The 20,349-nt window shown below is 39.8% G+C and overlaps 1 protein-coding gene across 4 annotated transcripts; it reads right to left on the bottom strand.

Annotated features, from left to right (window-relative positions):
- Positions 1-9,226: 9,226 nt before the first annotated feature.
- LOC307000204 (BRCA1-associated ATM activator 1-like) lies at positions 9,227-18,859 on the bottom strand. 4 transcript variants are annotated; one of them, XM_079615626.1, is made up of 14 exons: positions 18,688-18,859; positions 18,301-18,466; positions 17,133-17,287; positions 16,178-16,325; positions 15,098-15,491; positions 14,580-14,699; positions 13,934-14,013; positions 13,750-13,853; positions 13,153-13,336; positions 12,716-12,789; positions 12,523-12,607; positions 11,955-12,053; positions 11,678-11,847; positions 9,241-11,197 (listed from the first exon to the last, which is right to left on the bottom strand). In XM_079615626.1, the coding sequence occupies exons 2-14, from the start codon at positions 18,425-18,427 to the stop codon at positions 10,478-10,480; spliced, it is 2,460 nt and encodes an 819-aa protein (XP_079471752.1). In that variant the 5' UTR covers positions 18,428-18,466; positions 18,688-18,859; the 3' UTR covers positions 9,241-10,477. The 4 variants fall into 4 exon arrangements, with proteins under 4 accessions (XP_079471754.1, XP_079471752.1, XP_079471753.1 ...); XM_079615627.1 differs by having other exon boundaries at positions 18,637-18,698; XM_079615629.1 differs by having other exon boundaries at positions 18,301-18,396; positions 18,494-18,695.
- Between the last annotated feature and the right edge of the window lie 1,490 nt (positions 18,860-20,349).

Consider the following 20,349-nt stretch of genomic DNA (forward strand, 5'->3'; position numbering starts at 1 on the left):
GTCAACTGCATCCTGTGAGTCAACTGCATCCTGTGAGTCAACTTCATCCTGTGAGTCAACTGCATCCTGTGAGTCAACTGAGTCAACTGCATCCTGTGAGTCAACTGAGTCAACTGCATCCTGTGAGTCAACTGAGTCAACTGCATCCTGTGAGTCAACTGAGTCAACTGCATCCTGTGAGTCAACTGAGTCAACTGCATCCTGTGAGTCAACTGAGTCAACTGCATCCTGTGAGTCAACTGAGTCAACTGCATCCTGTGAGTCAACTGAGTCAACTGCATCCTGTGAGTCAACTGAGTCAACTGCATCCTGTGAGTCAACTGAGTCAACTGCATCCTGTGAGTCAACTGAGTCAACTGCATCCTGTGAGTCAACTGAGTCAACTGCATCCTGTGAGTCAACTGAGTCAACTGCATCCTGTGAGTCAACTGCATCCTGTGAATCAACTGCATCCTGTGAGTCAACTGCATCCTGTGAGTCAACTGCATCCTGTGAGTCAACTGAGTCAACTGCATCCTGTGAGTCAACTGAGTCAACTGCATCCTGTGAGTCAACTGAGTCAACTGCATCCTGTGAGTCAACTGCATCCTGTGAGTCAACTGCATCCTGTGAGTCAACTGAGTCAACTGCATCCTGTGAGTCAACTGAGTCAACTGCATCCTGTGAGTCAACTGAGTCAACTGCATCCTGTGAGTCAACTGCATCCTGTAAGTCAACTGCATCCTGTGAGTCAACTGAGTCAACTGCATCCTGTGAGTCAACTGAGTCAACTGCATCCTGTGAGTCAACTGAGTCAACTGCATCCTGTGAGTCAACTGAGTCAACTGCATCCTGTGAGTCAACTGAGTCAACTGCATCCTGTGAGTCAACTGCATCCTGTGAGTCAACTGCATCCTGTGAGTCAACTGAGTCAACTGCATCCTGTGAGTCAACTGAGTCAACTGCATCCTGTGAGTCAACTGAGTCAACTGCATCCTGTGAGTCAACTGAGTCAACTGCATCCTGTGAGTCAACTGAGTCAACTGCATCCTGTGAGTCAACTGAGTCAACTGCATCCTGTGAGTCAACTGCATCCTGTGAGTCAACTGCATCCTGTGAGTCAACTGCATCCTGTGAGTCAACGGAGTCAACTGCATCCTGTGAGTCAACTGCATCCTGTGAGTCAACTGCATCCTGTGAGTCAACTGCATCCTGTGAGTCAACGGAGTCAACTGCATCCTGTGAGTCAACGGAGTCAACTGCATCCTGTGAGTCAACGGAGTCAACTGCATCCTGTGAGTCAACGGAGTCAACTGCATCCTGTGAGTCAACGGAGTCAACTGCATCCTGTGAGTCAACGGAGTCAACTGCATCCTGTGAGTCAACGGAGTCAACTGCATCCTGTGAGTCAACGGAGTCAACTGCATCCTGTGAGTCAACGGAGTCAACTGCATCCTGTGAGTCAACTGAGTCAACTGCATCCTGTGAGTCAACTGCATCCTGTGAGTCAACTGCATCCTGTGAGTCAACTGAGTCAACTGCATCCTGTGAGTCAACTGCATCCTGTGAGTCAACTGAGTCAACTGCATCCTGTGAGTCAACTGCATCCTGTGAGTCAACTGAGTCAACTGCATCCTGTGAGTCAACTGAGTCAACTGCATCCTGTGAGTCAACTGAGTCAACTGCATCCTGTGAGTCAACTGCATCCTGTGAGTCAACTGCATCCTGTGAGTCAACTGCATCCTGTGAGTCAACGGAGTCAACTGCATCCTGTGAGTCAACTGAGTCAACTGCATCCTGTGAGTCAACTGCATCCTGTGAGTCAACTGCATCCTGTGAGTCAACTGCATCCTGTGAGTCAACTGCATCCTGTGAGTCAACTGCATCCTGTGAGTCAACTGCATCCTGTGAGTCAACTGCATCCTGTGAGTCAACTGAGTCAACTGCATCCTGTGAGTCAACTGCATCCTGTGAGTCAACTGAGTCAACTGCATCCTGTGAGTCAACTGCATCCTGTGAGTCAACTGAGTCAACTGCATCCTGTGAGTCAACTGCATCATGTGAGTCAACTGCATCCTGTGAGTCAACTGCATCCTGTGAGTCAACTGCATCCTGTGAGTCAACTGCATCCTGTGAGTCAACTGCATCCTGTGAGTCAACTGCATTCTGTGAGTCAACTGCATCCTGTGAGTCAACTGAGTCAACTGCATCCTGTGAGTCAACTGAGTCAACTGCATCCTGTGAGTCAACTGAGTCAACTGCATCCTGTGAGTCAACTGCATCCTGTGAGTCAACTGCATCCTGTGAGTCAACTGAGTCAACTGCATCCTGTGAGTCAACTGCATCCTGTGAGTCAACTGCATCCTGTGAGTCAACTGCATCCTGTGAGTCAACTGCATCCTGTGAGTCAACGGAGTCAACTGCATCCTGTGAGTCAACGGAGTCAACTGCATCCTGTGAGTCAACTGAGTCAACTGCATCCTGTGAGTCAACTGAGTCAACTGCATCCTGTGAGTCAACTGCATCCTGTGAGTCAACTGCATCCTGTGAGTCAACTGAGTCAACTGCATCCTGTGAGTCAACTGCATCCTGTGAGTCAACTGAGTCAACTGCATCCTGTGAGTCAACTGCATCCTGTGAGTCAACTGAGTCAACTGCATCCTGTGAGTCAACTGAGTCAACTGCATCCTGTGAGTCAACTGAGTCAACTGCATCCTGTGAGTCAACTGCATCCTGTGAGTCAACTGCATCCTGTGAGTCAACTGCATCCTGTGAGTCAACGGAGTCAACTGCATCCTGTGAGTCAACTGCATCCTGTGAGTCAACTGCATCCTGTGAGTCAACTGCATCCTGTGAGTCAACTGAGTCAACTGCATCCTGTGAGTCAACTGAGTCAACTGCATCCTGTGAGTCAACTGAGTCAACTGCATCCTGTGAGTCAACTGCATCCTGTGAGTCAACTGCATCCTGTGAGTCAACTGAGTCAACTGCATCCTGTGAGTCAACGGAGTCAACTGCATCCTGTGAGTCAACGGAGTCAACTGCATCCTGTGAGTCAACGGAGTCAACTGCATCCTGTGAGTCAACAGAGTCAACTGCATCCTGTGAGTCAACGGAGTCAACTGCATCCTGTGAGTCAACGGAGTCAACTGCATCCTGTGAGTCAACGGAGTCAACTGCATCCTGTGAGTCAACGGAGTCAACTGCATCCTGTGAGTCAACGGAGTCAACTGCATCCTGTGAGTCAACGGAGTCAACTGCATCCTGTGAGTCAACGGAGTCAACTGCATCCTGTGAGTCAACTGCATCCTGTGAGTCAACTGCATCCTGTGAGTCAACTGCATCCTGTGAGTCAACTGCATCCTGTGAGTCAACTGCATCCTGTGAGTCAACGGAGTCAACTGCATCCTGTGAGTCAACGGAGTCAACTGCATCCTGTGAGTCAACGGAGTCAACTGCATCCTGTGAGTCAACGGAGTCAACTGCATCCTGTGAGTCAACGGAGTCAACTGCATCCTGTGAGTCAACGGAGTCAACTGCATCCTGTGAGTCAACGGAGTCAACTGCATCCTGTGAGTCAACGGAGTCAACTGCATCCTGTGAGTCAACTGCATCCTGTGAGTCAACTGCATCCTGTGAGTCAACTGCATCCTGTGAGTCAACTGCATCCTGTGAGTCAACTGCATCCTGTGAGTCAACTGCATCCTGTGAGTCAACTGCGTCAACTGCATCCTGTGAGTCAACTGAGTCAACTGCATCCTGTGAGTCAAGTGCATCCTGTAATGAATCAAGCCCAGTGAAGCGCCGTCGCAGAAGGAGAAGGAGGACTCGTTGGGCTCGCCAGGCTCCGGAGGGCGTTCCCAGACTCCTCGCCTTGCCGGCCCCGCCTCTGCGCCTCGCCCTGCCGGCCCCGCCTCTGCGCCTCGCCCTGCCGGCCCCGCCTCTGCGCCTCGCCCTGCCTGCCCCGCCTCTGCGCCTCGCCCTGCCGGCCCCGCCTCTGCGCCTCGCCCTGCCGGCCCCGCCTCTGCGCCTCGCCCTGCCTCTGCGCCTCGCCCTGCCGGCCCCGCCTCGCCCTGCCGGCCCCGCCTCTGCGCCTCGCCCTGCCGGCCCCGCCTCTGCGCCTCGCCCTGCCGGCCCCGCCTCTGCGCCTCGCCCTGCCGGCCCCGCCTCTGCGCCTCGCCCTGCCGGCCCCGCCTCTGCGCCTCGTGTTACCTGCGCCTCTTCCTGTGGTGGTTTCCAGCCTGGAGGCTTTAGCCGTAGATTTCCCCAAGTATTTTTTTGGGGGGGGCCGTAGGTAACCTGTGAGGGCCATGGAGGCGACGCCTACATGGACCTTTGCACGTCCACCTTCGCCTGAGTTCATGTCACTGGTCCTGTCCAGCCCTGTGCTCCCCATGCCCTGGTCCCCTGTTAAGTGTGCTCTGTCCTGGTCCCCTGTTAAGTGTGCTCTGTCCTGGTCCCCTGTTAAGTGTGCTCTGCCCTGGTCCTGTGTCAAGTGTGCTCCACCCTGGCTCCCTTCTGAATGTTCTCCGCCCTGGTCGCCCACGCTCCATGGTCCAGGCCCGCCTTGGCTGTGTCCTGGTCCCGTTCCCCTGCACGGGCCTGGCCCTCCATCCCATCCCCCGTTGACCTCCCCCCGGAGCTCTTAAGAGCGTCTGGAAGCCGCTCCTTAGAGGGGGGGTTATGTGACAATCAGCGGCTGGAGTGCCCGCATGAGCCACTGGAGGGCACTCTCTTCCTGTGTTATTTTGCACCATGGACTCATTATTGTTTAATTATGTTCAGTTGTGTTTGATTACCTGTTATTGAGTTCCTTATTTAAACCTGAGTTTTCCCTGTGTCCTTTGCGAAGTCTTGTTACACTATAAGCGTACATCTCCGAGCATTATTCCTGGTTTTAGTATTCCGTGTTTCCCTGGACTCTTGACCCTTGCCTGTTATCTGGACCGTTTATGAACCTGTGCTGCCTGCCTTGACCTAAGCCTGTTTTGACCACGAGTTACCGGATTGCCCTTCGTTGAACTGTCTGCTTGAGTGTATGTCTGCTTCAACTGCTTGTGTGTCAAGTTTAAATAAAGTGCTGCACATGGATCCGACCGCCTCATTCCGTACGTTACAACCTGTGATGTTCCCGGTCAAAAATGACTGGCGGGCGGCCAACATAAAATAGCTTATAAATCACTCATTATGCTATATTATCCCCAACATATTTGATTCAATCTTTTTGTCAACTTGCTTTCTTTCAATTAGGACTGGTTTTAAATTTCTATTTGCATCTGATTAATCGTAGGCCTCATTTATCTGAGAGTAGGCATCTCATTTTTATTTATAAATAATTTTCTCAATATTACCGGTAAATAAAATATGAAAAAAAAAGTGCACTGTTGATCACACTAGTCTACTTTAATGTTTCACCAGGAAGTTTGTTTTGAAAGTTTGTTTCCTGGTGAAACAAAGTTCACTAGTGTGATCAACAGTGCACTTTTTTTTCCACATTTTATTTAATATAAAAAATAATTCAGGGGCTTAATAAATAAGTAATAATAATCCTTGTCTTTGGACGCCTCAGATGTAACGTTATTCACTGTCAAAGTGCCGCCAAAATGAATGGGAGTCAATGAAATGCTAACTGCAGGTGATGGTCTGCTACAATGGCGGCTCCCAGGGAGGCTTCAGTTTCAGTTTCACTTTACATCTGAGGCGTTTAAAGACTCCATTTGTCCATTATTTATTTCGAAAGAAACACGACAATGTATAAAAGGCTCCATTACCTTGTATCTTACGTTATGGCCCCGTAGAAGCAGTTTTTGTAAAAACTAGGCTAACGATTGCGTCATAACCAATCGACTTTCTGTCGCACAGTTGAGAAATTACCGTATAGACAGGCGGAGAAGCTCGCAAGCAATCGGGGGGACGTGGAAGCATAAAGTCAAAATAAAGTCAAGGGAGAAGCCCATAGGCAGTCATAAAGTTGATCCTGCTGCTAGCTCATGAACAGCTAATACTCACGCTCTCCGTCTCTGCGAGATTCGGAAGGGAATGATTCAGATTTCTCTCGGCACAGCTACTACAAGACTTACATATGTCAGACAGGTTGTTCACGTCACATCTATGTCGTCAAGCTCAGTTTGAGCCTGCGCAGTACGGTCAACCATCAGAAAGTGAGTGCTTCTAATTGACCGTTCGCAAAGACCCGCCCCCCTTAGTTACTGTCGCTAAGTCCGTCAAGCTACGCCGCTATCACGCCACACCATGTTCTCACGCAGAGAAAAATACATTACGGAGCAGAGAGGACACTGACAACGCGCTGACAGACAGGACAGACCAGGTTACTTTTTGGTTACTTTTGATATTAAACATATTAAACAAAGTCACCTTTCAAATGTGGTAATTTTTTTAAACAAATTTAAACAATAAATACCGTTTTGTGGCTCTTTAATGTGTCTGACAGATCGCTGTTGAGCATCAGTTAAAGCTGCTCGTGAAGTCTGGTCTAACAAGTCTAGTTAATTTATAGCATCAAATAAACATGAATGAACATAAGGAATGTTGTTTTAACCACGGAAAGGCGTCAGTACACTCCGTTTTTCAAGTTCAAGTCCTCACGTTACAGATGCCTATCCCCCGGGCAAGGGTAATATTAAGTTGTGTGTTTTGTATACTTTGTATACTGTTGTTTACATTTGAGCAATAAAAAAAAAAAAAAAAAAAAAGAAAAAAAAGAACCTGACCGCCATAAGCTCTTGCAAAATCTCTTAAAAAAAACAAAAACAAAAAAAAAAAGTCCTCACGTTACAGTTTTTCTCGATTGTTTGCACACAATTTTCTGAAAGCATGCCTCATTCTCAGAACTCACACAAATAAAAAAACACACACACAATGGGCAAAACCCCTCAATTCTCCTGCAAAATGAAACTTTACATTTAAAAAAAAATTATTTCTTCTTTTTAAAAATGGTATTTTTCCTTTCAAATGACACACACAAACCCTCATATGATTAGACATTTAAAGCAGTTGAACACTGATGTGCTCAATGTAAAACACTGATGAATGGAAAACACGTCTTCTCCATTCATCATAATGAATTAAGCCTTTTTTTGTTCAGTGTTACACTTATTACAGACAGTACATACATAAGTGTGTCGTAAAATATTTGAGAATATTGTTTTTATACTCAGAATACACAAATACACGGTAACAAATATATTTTATTTTCCCCACAAAAACAATGTGTACAAAGTTGTACATACTGTGGTCTACATACAAAACAACAGAAGAATTTACTGTATACAGTTAAAATTATAACAAAAAATTCCAATGTTGGCATCCATTGCTCCATTGAAGAGCTCACCTGTTGCCCTTTTACACTAAAGCTCTGACTGCCTATTGTAAAACTGTTTGACGGGTGTTTGCTCATGTGATGAGTCAGTGTGCATATTTTAATGGCAGTGTGTTCCTTGTAAAAACAAGATACTTTCTGCATGAAAATTGTGCCAAATTCAGAGAATTGTGTGTAGTGTTTTGAAAAAAAGTGTGTTTTAGAACTGCAAATTGAGTGTAAAGCAGGAATTGTGCTTGTAGTTTAGCAAAATTGGTTCAGGGTGTTGGTGAATAAGTTACATGTTGTGGTCATTGTGTCTCAAGTACCAGTAATTGTGTGTAAACAATTGAGAAAAACTGTAATCTACTAACTCTCCTGACTGCTTTGTCAAACAAAATGGCGGATGGCGAAGTATGATTGGTCAGATCACCTGTCAATCAAGCTCCATGCAAAGGGTCAATTGACTCCACTTTTCTCTGTTGAAGTCTATGGGGTCGCTGTGTCCATTTTATATACTGTCTATGGGTTTAGATAGGTTTGAGTGACTAATCGAAGTTTAACCTGATGGGAATATTTGTTTATGTTATCCATGTTATATATATTTCATCTGTAATATGATGACTTCCATACAATGTGTAATACAATGTGGACTTTTATAAAGATCTGTTTAACTTTAAAATGCATAGTTATGAGGAGATTGCAGATCAACAAGCTACTGCATTTCTTTCCGATACGGTAGGAAATTTAATTAAATGTGGAGGATTTTTATCTTCGACAATATTGGCAGGTCAGTTTACTGTGACAGGATGAGAGCAACCGTTAAAAACGTTAAAGACTAACAATAGTCCCAAAGCTTGTGCTACACACTCAACAGTATGTACTTTTTCTTCACAAAAAGAGTAGCCTACATACTTTTAGGGCGTATAAGTATAGGCGAATTGAGACGCAGCATAAGAGTAGGCCTTCCTGAAACTAAAATTAAACTCTGATCAAACTCACCAACCAGTGATCCTGAAGACCTTGATTAACTTGCTCAGGTGTGTCTGATCAGGGTTGGAGCTGAACTCTGTTCCCTGGGCTTGGAACAGACTTGAAACATGGTTGAGAAAATTATTCTTATTTTCACAACTATCACTTTAATAACATACTATCAATACGTTTTGTACCTTGCATGGATCTTGGCATGGTATGCTGAAAAAAAGTTGGAACAGGGATGAAAACCTAATAAAAGTGTAAGGAAGAAAAGGAGCCAGGCAGAAAACAATGCTGCAACTTTTCACTTTTCTGACTCATTATTAATTACCTCAAATTCCCCTTGTGAATATTTTATTTATATTTATTGCATATTTATGTTGCAACGGAGTAAAGGTGTGGTCAAATCCATTGTCAACAGTGTAGTGACGTAATATTTGAAGCCCTGCTCACTCAGAAGTCATTTTCAATCAGCTTTCTGTTGGTCAATCTGGCAAATTTGAGTGACAAACGGTTAAAAAAAATGAACCTTGGTCTTTACATTTTTTTGACCTTGCTATATACTTTGGTATAGAGAAAAATGTTAGGATCCTGGTTTTTCTATAATATTACAGCACCATTTGTTGTATGCTTTTGACATCTGATGGAGCCTTTGGACCCCGAAACTGTGACATCAGACTTAAAGGGTTAGTATACCCAAATATGAAAAAAATGTCATCAATTACTCATCCTAATGTCGCTTCAAACTTGTAATACTTTTGTTCATCCTCGAAACACAAATGAAAGTATTTTAAATTATTTTAGTATTTTAAAGAGATTTCTGTCTCTCCATTGACAGTCCATGCAACTACCACTTTGACACGTCAAAAAGTTCATAAAGAGATTGTAAAACTAATACATATGAATGGAGCAGTTTAGTCCAGATTATATGAAGAGACTCAATTGCTTTATATTAACAGATTGAATTTAGGATTTTATTAATAAATCAATGTTAAAAAAAATGCCATTAAAATCTTGATTACACTAGTTAAAATTGCATCACATATATTTTGTATACTTAACATCAGAAGTCACAGTTTCCAGGTCCAAAAGCTCTATCAGATGGCAAGCAAACAACAAACAGAGCCAATATACACTCTGTTGTGTTGTTATACTACTAGAGGTGTAATAACACACTTATGTCTTGATTCGATATGATTCACGATACTGAACTCACAATACAATTTAATACTTTAATCCAAAATAAAGATGACGATGACAAAATTAAAATGCTAAATTTGGTATAGACTTGGGGGGTGGACTTGGGTCAGTGGTGACACCCGAATACAAATATTAATGAAAAAAATGTACCATTAAAATGTATTATTTCATACTTAAGTATGCTACAAATCCATTAACATATCCACTGACATATTGCTTGAGACTTACTGTACGAATCTAAATATCATAATTAAAATTAATTTGGAGTAATTCTTTATTGCAAATTGTACATTTCTTAATATTAAGCCTAAAATGTGTTTTAATATCCCTATTAGTAAGGATAGAATGATCACTGTATATAAGATCTACTGAAGTATATCTTTAGTTAGACCTCAGCACTATTTCCGGATAACTTAAAGGATTAGTTCACTTTTAAAATAAAAATTCTGTCATCATATACTCACCCTTAAGTTGTTTCAAACCTGTATGAATTTCTTTCCTCTGCTGAACACAAAGGAAAATATTTAGAAGAATTTCAGTACTTCCATAGTAGGAAAAAAATATACTATGGAAGTCAATGGAACCAGAAACTGTCTGGTTACTGACATTCTTCTAAATATTTTCCTTTGTGTTCAGCAGAGGAAAGAAATTCATACAGGTTTGAAACAACTTAAGGGTGAGTATATGATGACAAAATTTTCATTTGAAAAGTGAACTAATCCTTTAAGTGCATTAAATAATAAAATTAGTTGAATTGAGGTTTATGAGCAGCTGAAAAACTAATAAATCACAATATAGGACAAAATAATCGCAACAATCATTTGGCCAAGTTGTGCAGCCCTATATATTAATTATTTTAAAATAAAATAAAACACTACAAAAACTCTTGAAATACAGGTTGTACAAATTAAATGGACCTTGATATTATACAACATATTGAACAGACTGTAAATCATCCTTTATTAAATGCCCCTAAAAAAAGTCTCAAATTGTAACAGTATATTCTCAATAGCAATCTACTATATTGTCCTCACTCTGCTGGGCTGCTGAAAGAATGTCCTCCATTAGCGATCGGGGCGAATTCACGACATGATCACTACTCAACTTCAACGTCCTCTGCATGTCATCTAGATCGAGTATGTGCAGTATCATGGGTAGGCTAATGCCTTTGATGCAGAGTAGATCACTGTCCATTCTCTCATCAGATGTGCACACAGATCCTTTGGCCTGCTGTGTGTTGAGGTATCTACTCTGCACCTCGTCCCCCCATCTGTTCCCATTTACATTTAAGACAAGAGTGGAATCGAAGTCTGCGCTCTCAGATGTAAGTGTTCTGAGTTTGAGCAAGAGTGCACAGGCTTTCTCACACACGGGTCTGTCGCAGTCAAACAAGCTGTTAAAAAGCAAGTCAAACAGCCCAAATTCTTTCAGTTTGCTCAAGGCCTGCATCAACTCCTTTTCAGAGGAACCAAAGTTCTGGACTGCATATGGACAGCAGGTCAGTGTCTTCTCCATCAACACTTCTGCCAGCTCCAGTGTGTGCATTTTCACTTCCCAGTCAAAATCGTTGCATCCCAGTGACAGGACGGAGCTCAGGAACGGGTGCACAGCTGTCACGAGGTGTGATCCTTTCAGCCATGATGTGAAGGCTTTGACCACCGCTCTACGCGGGAAGCCCTCCGTGTCCTGAGAGAGAATGGTCATCATCTGCTTCAAGGCCTCCTCCTAAAGTTCAACAACACGTGAAGAACATGAGATTAAACTGAGAAATAAAATGAAACAAGAATATCAACATGACGTCAAGTGTCCATCCATTAAAATGATCAATGAGCTACAATTGCGACACTTGACAAGTTCACTGAGGCCAGAATTGCTTTCTTCACACTGGTGGTCCAAAACTAATTTTTAGATTCTTTTGTGTAACATGTTTGGTTTTTGTGGTCCAAACTACTGCTTCTCAGCTGGTGGGATGCAACAGTCAGCGTTGAGATATTGCTTAGTGATCAATTCACTGTGTTTATCAATTGTTTATCTTGTTTAATTGTCCAGAATATTTTTTTTGTCTTTTGATGAAAATATTTGAATATTTAACTTTAAACATCTATACTTTATAATACCGAGCCCCTAAAGGGACATGGTGGTGGAAAAAATGTATTTATAAACTTTTAGCTCTCAAAACATTTGCGTATTGAGTAACTGTCTCACCAGCAGGTTGCTCTTGCTCACAAGCACCGTGTGATGAAGAAAAGAGTCAACGGCCTCCCCGACGACAGCCACAGCACTAGCTCTTACATAGCCTTCTGAATCTGCCAGTGAAGAGAGGAGAATGGAGACCATGCCGCTGGTGTGGAGAGCTTCAATGAAACCACTGTTACCTGGCAGAAAGAGACAAAAAGTACAATTACAATGAAAACCATCCCTAAAATACTCTGCAGAGCAAAAGATGAAATGGTAAAAGCATAACGATATATGCTTGTGGTACCGTTGAGGGCCACAGTCAGCTGGGTGATGAACTCTAGTGTGGAGTCTCTCACTTCCCATCGCAAATCACACATCCGTTTCTTCAATACAGGAAAGAGGTCTGCAGAATACACATACTCACTTCATGACCATATACTGTGATGTCTTTTGATGTCGTTCTGTTTTTGAAATGTACATGTCTTTGCCGAATCTTCCAAAACAATAGGATCATTTTTGTATCTATTAATCCTTCTTTTCTTTTGTGGAACACAAAAGAAGATATTTAAAGAATGTGTTGGTTGCCAAATAGTTTCAGTTACTTCCATATACATGTATATTTTCAAAGTCAATGGGACCCAAAACTGTTTAGATACCAGGAAAAAAATCTTCCTCTGTGTTCCGCAGAAGACAGAAAGTCATACAGGTTTGGGACGACATGATGGAGAGAAAATGATGACAGAATTTTTGGTTGGACTATCCCTTTAAATGATAAAGGAATGATGTATTTGTTTGATTTAATGTTTTTAGATAGACACCTTTTATCAAAATTTCCCGCATCACATTACAAATGAGGCTGAAGTGCTCCTCACCATGGCTGATAAACTGCAGGAGATCAGGGAAGGGCGAACACACAGCAATCCAGCTCACAGTGGCCTGGTATGTTTTCTTCAAGACCTTGGAAATCAAAGGAGCTTCAAGTAAATAAGGAGTTTCAACAACAGATCTGCTTTAAAGGCAAAAAGTAATATTAGCTACTAGATATAAGGAAGTGTGCGTACTTACTGTAGCATGGGAATCTGGACTCTTTAGATAGTCCAAGAGGACACCAAATATGTCCTTCCTTATATTCATATTTTCTATATGTAAAAATATTAATCAGAGATTACAGCCAATACCAATCACTTTCAAGATCAATGATGCCAAAGTCAGTAGGCTCTGTTTTATATATTTACACTTTATCATTTTTTTATAAATTAATACTTTTATTCAGCAAGGATTATTCAATGAATCAGGTTTAACTGTAAAGATGTTTGTATTGTTGAAACATTTTAAATAAATGATATTATTTTGAACGTTCTATTCATCAAAAAAAAACTGAACATTGTGTATATTGATAATGCTACTACCTTTTGCATAGTTAATTATGATGTTTTACTCATCCCTCTCATATCAATATCAACATAAGGTGAAACTCAAATTCCATCTAAAGGAGTCTTTACCTTCATACACACTGAGAGCGCCTAATGAATCAAGGCCACACCTCTGAACCTTGCAGCAGCCAATCAGATGAGTGGAGGCATTATTTTGAATCAAAGAGGAGGGGCAATGCCCAGAGCAAATCCTCAGAAGCAACACCACAGAGCTGGTGACCGAGTGAATGGAAATGCCTTCAAACTGATATTTCTAACAAAAGAAAGGTACACATTTCATTGTGGAATACACATTCTTTGTGTACATTTAAAATCCATTCCACAGACTTTACAGCAAAATCTGCATGGACAATGCGCAAAAAAACCCAGCCTAAGGAACCATTTACACAGAATGTATTGTTGCTTTCAAAAATGCAAGACACCGCACAATAGTTTTCAACTGCAGACAGAAAAGAGAGAAAGAGAGCTGCGTTTCGAGATAAATTTTGGAACTTAAACTTCGAACTTGACACAATCTCTTTAAAAACAGTTAAAGATATCCATTTAGTGCACACGTTTACATAATGTTTTTTGTTTTTTTAAAGTAGCACAGTGCGAAACCTAAAAACAGGTTCTGTGTGCACCGGCCCAAAGAGAGTCTTGAGAGTGAAGCAAAAGTCTACTTACTGTGTATGCCAGCTCTTCTAGACTTGATAAACTCTGCATGAGGTGGGAAATACATGAGGCTTTCTGGGATAGCTGTTCCTTTAGGGCTAAATTCATCTTTTCTGCTGGAGATATGAAGACTTCTGTAAGTACAACTGCATGGTTTTTACCATATAAAAGGCACAATTCAGTGAATGTGTGATACCAGTGTCTTGAGACTGCGCTGACACACACTGCAGGGGAAGCAAGACGATATCAATAGCTTTCCTCTTTAAACCCTCAGGGCTAAAAGATGAAGAGAAAGAGAAATAACACAATACATAACTGGCTGCCATTTCAAATGTGTGTATATGGCATAGGGATGGATGATACCAAAATCTTGTCATTTAATATCACGTTAACAATACTTATTTTTGTCGGAAATATTAGATAATTATAAATTATACAATTTCACAATCCTCAATGCAAATTTCGATATCACAGCTACTAGCCTAAGTAATGTAAGTAAAAGGTCTTCAAGCCTGTAAAGTAATCAGTCAGTCAGAAGACGGACATTTTTTGACATAGCCTTGCGTGTATCTGACAGTTTAATCGCAATAAGACGTTAAAGAGAACTCAGTTCAGTATCCACATGCTGTATGTGATCGTTCAGAAAACCACCTGTCAGAACAAATCACAAGAATGTTTAAACTGGTAAGGCTTGAAAGGGCATACCAATAGTAAACTTTCACGCTGAACGGCAATGTCACATGAACGTAACCACGATAGAGATGATCATTTAAATTTTTTACCAGTTTATCACCAGCCCCTAATGCTGCATTAAGCATATGTGAAAAGTATTCAGTAGTCACCATTTCTCCAGCTTTATGGTTAGTGCAGCACACTGAAAACTCTCATTTTTGTTTCCAGAACCCAACATGGCTTCCAGTAATTCCTCCACTTTATACTCCGATTGTCCGAGCAGAGGCGTCCTGCAACAGACAAAAAAAATTCTCTGCATCCTTAAATTACACTGAATACATATTTAAGAGAAGACAATAAAACATTATGTACTTTCCATATTGAGTAATTGAAATAAACTATAATTTGTACATTTATTTTAGCCTTCTTTTTTTTAAAGCAGCTTTTAAATTATATCACTTTAACTACAAACAATCAGAATTAATTAAATGTAACTAATGAAATATGTGGGATAATGTTATGTCATTATTATGGAATAAACCTAGATGCAAAGCAGAATTAATAGGTTTTGTTTTTTGCATTAACATTTATGCTATTATAATTTTTTTTTTTTTTTTTTTGGTAATACAAATATTTTAGCTCAAATTAATAGATACATAAAATGTAAAAAATGTCCTATTCAACTCACCTCACAGCAGCTTGAAGAACAGTCATCAGAGGCTGAGTCAATGATTCAGACCCCCTGTTGATCAACACTTCCAGAGGTACTAGCACATCTTTCCATAGCGTGCTTCTGATAGGCTCTCCACACTGAGAGGGAACCGATGACAGAAGCCGTAAACCCTGGAGGATCCGAGGATGATCATCTGAGCTCAACGCATCAACCACGCCATTCATAATCTCTGAGGAGACCGAGACCCAATCAGGGCTCAAAGACGATTCTCTTGATTCCACAGCATCACTGCCATTGGTCATGTTTGATGATGTGAGGAAGTTTAGGATGTGCACTAAAAGCTGATTAGCCAGACAGGCAACAAACAGACTCCCGTCGTTCTGCAGCTGGAGAATCACTTTGAGGAGTCCTGTGGATAGAACAGAATATAAGACTTAAGACTTGAAAAGACTAAAGATCGAAAATCTTTTTTCATGGTCTCATCTGAACCCTAACACCAGCTAACAGGCAACAGTCTAGAAACAACATAATTAAAACAACACAATGCAATACAGTGTTTACTTGTATGTGATGACCTCTAATAAATATGAAATACAGAGTGTGAATGTCTATGTACACTATTGTTAAAAGGTTTAGGATTGTTATAAATGTTTAATGATTTATTATTAATAATTAGGTGCTCAAGAAACATTTATAATTATTATTATAAATGTTGAAAACAGCTGCGCTGCTTAATACTTTTGTGGAAACTCTGATAAAAAATGTTCAGGATTATTTGATGAATAGAAAGTTCAAAAGAACCACATTTATTTTGAATAGAAATTGTATAAGTCTTTTAATTGTATAAGTGAATAGAATAATGTAAAAGTCTTTACTGACACTTTTGATCAATTGAATGAATCCTTGCTGAATAAAAGCATTAATTTCATCTGCCATCTAAATTAAAGTAGTTCTTAGATTGCAATTTAAAGCATATATTATGTTGCAATGTTTTTTTTTACTGGCCCACAACTCTCTTATTATAGTCCATTTTTATGCACATTTGGAACTTTCTTAATAATTTTGGAATGGATGATAGATTATGACAATTCTCACCGTTTCCACAGATGAAGTCCAGAGCTTGCCGGTGTTTCAGCATATTCAACAGTCCCTGCAGCCAGCCACTGCGAACTGAAGCATCCTCCCAAAGATCACACACAAACCAGGCTTCCCGCTCAAACACACACACCAAAAGACCTCCCACCTTATTTCCAAAAACAGAGAACTCAAAAACATGATGTGACTGGAAAACATTGCAAACTGCAAAGAATACCATAGTACTTTTTTGGGTTAGTGCTAGACCAGTGGTTCTCAACCAAGGGGCCTCTGCAAACTTCCAAAAGGAGCAAAAATACAACCATTAAAATGAGATAAAACATAAAAATGATTAAAACCTGAAATATTTTTTGACACATATTTCTTACTTTTAAATAAAATGCAGTTGTTGAGGGAATTAATGAAGAACCAGGAACATTTTTACTTAAGAACCGCAGTCTTTGAAAACCTGGATATAAATGGGAATTTAAAATGTGTGATATCTAGACCAGGAAAATAAATATGTAAATTAATAAAATTCTAAAATGTCATGGGCATTTTGTTATAATGAATATACATTTTTCTTGTTATGTCAAGCTTTAAAATAGTTTATTGAGTAGAAATTGCTATTTGTGAGTAAAAAAAACTGTAATCACAAATAATGAGAAAAGTCATGTACATTATTGGTGTAAAAGCATAAACTCTGAAAACTTTCAGTTATTGAAACTTCTGGAATTGTGGAATAATTTTTTGTCAATTATTTATAATTATTCTATTGAATTATTTTAATATATTGCCAATCCTAGTTTCTGTAAATAAAGTTTGAAAACCAGCATCATCCAGAAATATTTTGGGTGGCCTTCAAATATTTTCTAAAATCATGGGGGTCTTGAAGTAAGAAATGTTGAGAACCTACTGTGAGCGAGCAAATACTATGTCACTGATATTGTGACAATATAGTGGGAAACTATCTCACCTCGAGCAAATGGAAACCCTGCTTGGTGCAAGCCAAAAGTCCAGTGAGTTTGAGGGTGAAAGACAGGATAGCAGGATCTGTAGTTTTAGACGTACAAACACTGGAAATGAACTCCTTGAGGCACGGCTGATGTTGCAAAAGCACCTGTTCATTACCTGAGGAAACACGTAGACATAGTAATCACTATCAGACAATGTGCAGTATATACTGTACACATACGTACAGTATATTGTGCGTGATATGCGCGACCCTAGGGATGCTTACATGTTTCAAGCTCTATCTGGCAGCTTGTTTTTTATCCTGTCAGTAATGTGATTGTCTCAATAATTAAGACACGCGCAGCATGTATAAGTGCACAAATAAGTGTAAATACTAGCATTACCGATGAATCGAGAGGACCGATACTCACATAAAAATACGGATACCAAATGTTTTAACTATTCATTTTCTTGCTTATTGTAAACTGAACACACAAAATAAACTTAGTGGGGAAAAAGTAATTGACAGCTTTCATTTTTTTCCAACACACTATATTAAAAGCACATCTAAATATGACATTTATTATAAATGCTTTGTGAAGAATGTTTCAAGTTCACTTAAATTAAATTAAAAGTTTTAATAATAGTATTATTTATAATATATTTTTAAGCCTATTAAATGTTGAAATACTAATGGATTTCAATTAGGCTATAATGTAATGTTGAATGGCTAGATTACTCATTCCATTCCCAGAAATTGAAAAAACAAAAACATCAGTAGTAGTATTGGTATCGATGATACTGACCTTTATTCATAGTACTTAGTAATAAGATGCCAATTAACACATATTTAAAATATACCATCTTTGTTGTTTTTAATGTCAATTTGGAGTCAATGTGAAAATTAGTTGACAGCACTAATATGTATGCATGTAGATAGATAGATAGATAGATAGACAGATAGATAGATAGATAGATAGATAGATAGATAGATAGATAGATAGATAGATAGATAGATAGATAGATAGATAGATGATGTAAACACTGATAGTTGCGTAAACACTTAAGTAAAATAATTTAATGTCGCACAAACACTACATGCACAGACATAGAATTTGTTATTCTAAAGTTATGAAATCTTGGTCTCAACTAGTCAAAAATTGGTATCAATTTGATTCCAGTTTACTCACTTTGGCTGTGCATCTCTTTGAACCAATCGAGCAGTTTCTCTAACGAGGTGTCATCAGGTGGAGACTGCTTCGGGTCGGCCAGTACCAGACAGACCGCTGGTAGCAAAGATAAGCAGTCACTGTCCATGATATCAAAATCCCTGAGTCACCAGCACATCAAATCCAACTGCAAGTGGCAACAACAAAACGTTACCTTGATACAATCACAACAGGGTAACGTTACGCCAGTATGGAGAAACGATTTAAACGTTTGTCTGAGTCTGCATCTGTACACTACAATAAGTCATTTAAAAGCAAGTGAGGAAAAAACATATACAGTATTGAAAGAAAAACCACCCTTTCATGCATCACATGTTACAGTTTGGTATCAAAGTTGGCTGCACTTACTTTCGCTCTGTACGTACGGCGTGCTGGAAAGGACATAAAAAATACGAGCAGAGCGTTGACGCTTCCAGCTACGTATGCGCAAATGCTACGCACTTTAATGTTCTTCAGTAGAGTAACCGCCTCTCATTCACACGCATGGTTGTTACAGCGTTCCTCTGCTCAGATAAGAGGCAGTCAGCATCAATTGTCTGACGCATTATCATCACTCATTAGAATTGCATATTAAAAACTTGATACAACATTTTCATCAAAATAAATATTAGCCTTATACAGTACTAACATTACAAAAGTTTGGAAACATTCATTTTTTAAAATGTTTTTGTAAGAAGTCTCTTGTTGTGCCCAACAAGTCTGAATTTATTTGATCAAAAATACTGTAAAAACAGTAATATGAAATATGACCATTTGAAATAACTGTTTCTATTTTAATATAATTTATTCCTGTTGGCAAAGCTTAATTTTCAGCATCATTACTCCAGTCCTCAGGGTCATATCCTGATTTGCTGCTCAAGAAACAATTATTATTATTATCAAGTTTAAAAACAGTTTTTGCTTAACATTTTTGTGGAAACAGTGATATCATTCAAACATTTTTGATATTAAAAAAGAGAGAGAAATTGATACTCATTCATCAAGGATGCATTAAATTGATCAAAAGTGAAAATGAAGACACTTAAAATGTTACAAGAGATTTCTGTTTAATAAATTGTGAACACTTTACAAGAAGGTTTCATTAGTTAACATTAGTGAACATGAACAAACAATGAACAACTGTATTTATAAATACTGTAACAAATGCATTGCTCATTTTTAGTTCATGTAGTTAATTAACTCATGTTAACAAATGAGACCATTGTAAAGTGTTACCAATACATTTAATAAATGCAATACATGCTGTTCATTCAACTTCATCAAAGAATCCTGAAAATCCTCAAGATTAAAAAATCTTTAAGCAAAAGGACTGAGCCAGTCCAAAGCTTGCTTTCTTTCTTTCTTTCTTTCTTTCTTTCTTTCTTTCTTTCTTTCTTTCTTTCTTTCTTTCTTTCTTTCTTTCTTTCTTTCTTTCTTTCTTTCTTTCTTTCTTTCTTTCTTTCTTTCTTTCTTTCTTTCTTTCTTTCTATATGTAATTAATGTGTTGATACAATGTTTCTGCAATGCTTTTGATGCAGGAGTTAGTGGACAAACGTTGTCTGAAGATGGAAGAATACAGGCAGTACAAAAACATTGCCGTTCAGCTTTACAACCAGCAGAGAGAGCTGTGCCTTCAGCTCAGAGGAGCAGAGAAACACCTCTTTCTTTCCTGTATTCGTTCTCTCTATTGTTTTCATTCTCTATTGACATTTCCATTTCCATCATGTCTTAACATCCATTTCTTACACTATAGCAACTGTCTTTGCCCATGTGCTGTGTTGAAAATCCATTACCTAATTTGGTTCCCTGTTCCCTGTCAAAAATGACCAGCCTTTTAAATTGCGTTTCTTCCCGATTGTGATGTAAATCCAAGTGAAAGTTTCTCGAACAACTTTGCTAGTGCTGTGATGTCATGTAAGTGACATGTTGTCCCGCCCTCAGACATGTCATCAGAGAAGAGATGTTGCTAAAAGAGGGAAGGGACTGTTTTGGAGCAACTGTTGAGGCCAATGTAGTCTGAATATTTCTTAT

Source organism: Phoxinus phoxinus (assembly GCF_949152265.1).
Source record: "Phoxinus phoxinus genome assembly, chromosome: 6".
NCBI lineage: Eukaryota > Metazoa > Chordata > Actinopteri > Cypriniformes > Leuciscidae > Phoxinus > Phoxinus phoxinus.

Coding starts and splice junctions, on each gene's coding strand:
- LOC307000204 (XM_079615626.1), bottom strand. CDS start 18,427: ATGGACAGTGACTGCTTATCTTTGCTACCAGCGGTCTGTCTGGTACTG. Junction 15,492..16,177: donor GGACTTCATCTGTGGAAACG/GTGAGAATTGTC, acceptor TTCTATCCACAG/GACTCCTCAAAGTGATTCTC. Junction 13,337..13,749: donor TAGAAGAGCTGGCATACACA/GTAAGTAGACTT, acceptor TTCTTTTGTTAG/AAATATCAGTTTGAAGGCAT.